The sequence below is a fragment of the Erigeron canadensis genome, chromosome 3, assembly GCF_010389155.1.
Source record: "Erigeron canadensis isolate Cc75 chromosome 3, C_canadensis_v1, whole genome shotgun sequence".
Lineage (NCBI taxonomy): Eukaryota > Viridiplantae > Streptophyta > Magnoliopsida > Asterales > Asteraceae > Erigeron > Erigeron canadensis.
Genome location: NC_057763.1, coordinates 22,681,191 through 22,685,702, shown reverse-complemented (window position 1 = coordinate 22,685,702; position 4,512 = coordinate 22,681,191). Strand labels below are relative to the sequence as shown.

The window sequence follows — 4,512 nt, the reverse complement described above, 5'->3', positions numbered from 1 at the left end:
GAAGAAACTATGGATCACTTGAAAGATGTCGTAAGATGTACCACGAGTATGCTTATTATTCTGGTTTTGAAATCAGAAAAGGGAGCTAGAAAACTAATTTGTCGGGAATAGTAAGACAAAAGTACCATCTTTGTCACAGAGCTCGAGAAAGAAAGAAGGTTAACATAGATAGTTTAGAAAGAAATGAAAAACAAGTTAGAAAAAGCAGCATGGAATCCCCTGGATGTAGAGCTAGAGTGAGATTTGACTTGGATTACTTGAACGAAACATACATAATAGCTGATTTCCATGCAATTCATAATCATGAATTGGTTCCGCGAGAGTATAGATATCTATGCAAAACAGATAGACAACTAAAATATGCAGAGCAGCTATTTGTCTACAACGCCTCCATCTCAAACGTTGGACCAACAAAAGCTCATCAACTGTACAGTAACTTGAAGGGAAGCTCGTTAAATGTAAACGGGACAGTTAATGATTTCAGAAACTGGAAGAGGGACCTAAATGTGTACATCAATGAAAGTGACACTCAAATTTTAGTTAACAAAATGATGGAAATGAGAGAACATATCCCTGGTTTTGCATTTGAGTATAAGGTTGACAACTCTGAATTGAAATTGATTGTAGATGAATATGGTTTTTGATGACAGGTACAACATGATGTTTGTCCCTTCACGGGAATAGACAACCATAACAAATGCGTAACCTTTGCTGCTGGGTTGATAAGAGATGAGAAGCAAGAAACATACACATGGCTTCTAAAATGTTTCATGGATAACTTCAAGATAGAGCCAACAATGGTGGTAACAGATCAAGACAAAGCCATGGAGATTGGAATAAAAAATATATTTAAGACTGCAAAGCATAGGCTGTGCATGTGGCACATAACACAAAAACTGCCAACAAAGGTGACGTCTGTTATCAATAAAAAAGGATTGTATACTATTTTTCTCAATATGATTGTTTCAGTGAATAATCAATTTTGATTTTATACAGATAAGAGAGGCAACTCTAAGTATAGAAGATGAAACTGAGAGAGACTTCAAGAGCAGGTTTGACAGTATAGTTTGAAATATTCACATGGAACCAAAAACTTTCGAGGAAAAATGGGAGAAGTTGATGATTGATTTTTCATTACAAAATGACAATTGGTTCAAGTATATGTTTCAAATCAGATCAAAGTGGATACCAGCTTACTTCATTGACACTCCAATGTGTGGCCTGATGAGAACAACATCAAGGTCAAAAAGCGAGAATGCTTTTTTTTCTCATTTCACAAGATCAGCGTCAAATCTGGTGAGTTTCATGAGTGGATTTGAATCAGCAATGATGAAACAAAGGTCAAAACAAGAAAAGCTAGATGCTGAAACAATAAAGAAGACTCCAATATTGAACACAAAACTCAAAATAGAAATGCATGCTTCAAAACTGTACACAAAAACAATTTTTGAGATGATACAGAAGGAAATAGAAGCTGGTCTATATGATTGTTTAGTTGCCCAAATGACTGCTGAAGAAGAGTGTCAAATTTATATCATTAATGAGATGTTTAAGAGGAAAGTGAAAGAGACTGGACAAAATGTGATTCAGTATAAGGTAAAGCTTTTATTTTATCAAATACACGTTATGTTTAAATTAAATTTGATTCAACACTGAAATAATTTAATGTCAATGAAGGTATTGCATAACCTTGGGGATGGTTCTGTTGTGTGTACCTGTAGACACTATCTCCGTTTAGGTCTCCTTTGCCGACATTGTTTCAGTGTTTTGAAGAACAATAATATAGATGAAATACATGCACAATACATTATGAGGCGGTGGACAAAAGGCATCATACCACCTGATTTGAGATCTAGCAGAAACAGATTTGACAATGGAAATGTTGGTACTCAAAAGATGGTTGCTAAAGCAAGTTCAGTTTTTGAGGACTGCTTGCATCTTGTTTTGAACGATGATGAAAAACTTAAAAGAGTTTCTAGAAAGAGTCAAATCGTTGAAGTCAGAAGTTGAGGGTGATATGGCAAACCAACCACCAAAGAAAAAAAATGAAGTGATATCAAGAATGATGGGTGTTGAAAAACCAGATTCAAACGAAATAAAAAAACCCTCCAGTTGGAGTGTATAAGGGATGTGTAACTGTTAACCGTATAATGGGCGGTAAGGAGAAAGGAAAAAAAGAAAGCAATAAAAGAAAGAGAAAGTGTACTACATGCGGAGATACGAATCACAACAGCAGGACATGTGGAAAAAAGAAACAAAAATTCAATGAAAAAGTGAATACTGAAGGAGCTTCAAACAATTAGACAAGTATTTTTTTTCTTTATGACAAATATTCTATTCTTGGATTATAGTTTTAGTTGGTTAATCAATTGTCTAGAGATTGTGTAATAAAATTTGGTTCTGAAATATGATCAATTTTGATTTCTTCTTTGATAAATTCAAATATGATTTAGAGAATGTTTCTTCATATGGACTTCTTTTAAATGTTTCTTTTTTTCTAATATTATTCTCAAAATCAAATATGATTTTGAATGCTTTTTTCGCACTGTATGCGTAAAATCAAATATGATTCTGTGTATTTTTCACACAGTATGCTTAAAATCATATATGATTTTCTATACCTTACTCACACAATACGCTTAAAATCAAATATGATTTTGTATACCTTTCTTACACTGCTTAAAATCAAATATTATATTCATTGTTAACAACACATGCTTCATTGAAAGATTTTACATAAGACAAAATAGTAAGATGAGTAACAATCTATCTTTAAATAAAATCCAATTATGATTAATTTTGTTTTATTTTTTGATAAATTCAAATATGATTTATAAAATGTTTTTTCATATGGACTTTTTTTAAATGTTTCTTTTTTTCTAATATTATTCTCAAAACCAAATATGATTTTGTATGCCTTTTTCACATAGTATGCGTAAAATCAAATATAATTCTGTGTATTTTTCTTACAGTATGCTTAAAATCATATATGATTTTCTATACCTTATTCACACAATACACTTAAACTCAAATATGATTTTGTATACCTTATTCACACATGCTTCATTGAAAGATTCTACATAAGACAAAATATTAAGATGAGTAACAATCTATCTTTAAATAAAATCCAATTATGATTAATTTTGTTTTCTTATGATTTATAAAATGTTTTTTCATATGGACTTCTTTTAAATGTTCCTTTTTTTCTAATATTATTCTCAACATCAAATATGATTTTGTATGCCTTTTTCACACAGTATGAGTAAAATCAAATATGATTCTGTGTATTTTTCTTACAGTATGCTTAAAATCATATATGATTTTCTATACCTTATTCACACAATACGCTTAAAATCAAATATGATTTTGTATACCTTTCTTACACATGCTTCATTGAAAGATTCTATATAAGACAAAATATTAAGATGAATAACAATCTATCTTTAAATAGATTTAGAAAATCTATCTTTTAAATGTTTTTTTTTTCTAATATTATTCTCAAAATCAAATATGATTTTTTATACCTTTTTCACACAGTATGCGTAAAATCAATATGATTTTTATACCTTTTCACAAAAGACGCATAAAATCAAAAATGATTTTGTATATGTTTCAACATATGGACTTCGCTTGTATATTTCATTGAATAGTTTATTCTCAAAATCAAATATGATTTTTATATCTTTTTCACACAGTACGCATAAAATCAAATATGATTTTGTATATGTTTCTACTTATTGACTCCACTTGTATGTTTCATTAAATACTTTATTCTAAAAATCAAATATGATTTTGTATAGGTTTCTACAATGGACTCCACTTGTATATTTCATTAAATAATTTATTCTGGAAATCAAATATAATTCTGTGTATATTTTTCACACAGTATGCTTAAAATCATATATGATTTTCTATACCTTACGATTAAAATCAAATATGATTTTGTATACATTTCCAACACAATATGTTTAAAATCAAATATGATATTCATTGTTAACAACACATGCTTCATTGAAAGATTCTACATAAGAAAAAATATTAACATGAGCAAAAATTTATCTTTAAATAAAACAACAGTTATAAAAAATATTCATAAAGGTCTTCCTCCTGATTCAGTGAAAATCTACATGTTCAACTAACTCGTTATCAGATAATTCATTATCAATGTAGTTAGGTGAAGAAACATCTACACCAATCAAATTTGATCGTAAAACAAATCCTTTGACCTCCAAACGAGACAGAGCCAGCAGATTTTGGTCATTTTAAACAAATCAAATTTGATTTCTAAAAATACACATAACAAAGAAAACAGATACAAACACGTACCGCATAACAAGAAACACCTATTCTGACATGTTTCACATGTTGTAGTTTTATTAGAAGCATTTTAAGCAACTCTTCTTCATCATGCTTATGAGCCATCGGAAAAAAACGAGGCAAAACATAACCTAATTCCGCCTCGAGTATACAAGATACATCTTGTGACAATATCTTTGAGATCCACAAACTACC

At 29.9% G+C, this 4,512-nt stretch overlaps 1 protein-coding gene across 1 annotated transcript; it reads left to right on the top strand.

The window, feature by feature from the left end:
- Positions 1-209: 209 nt before the first annotated feature.
- LOC122591697 (protein FAR1-RELATED SEQUENCE 5-like) lies at positions 210-2,010 on the top strand. The gene is made up of 5 exons (XM_043763946.1): positions 210-596; positions 651-908; positions 997-1,052; positions 1,176-1,596; positions 1,678-2,010. Exons 1-5 carry the CDS (start codon positions 210-212, stop codon positions 2,008-2,010), a joined length of 1,455 nt encoding a protein of 484 aa, XP_043619881.1.
- Positions 2,011-4,512: the final 2,502 nt, after the last annotated feature.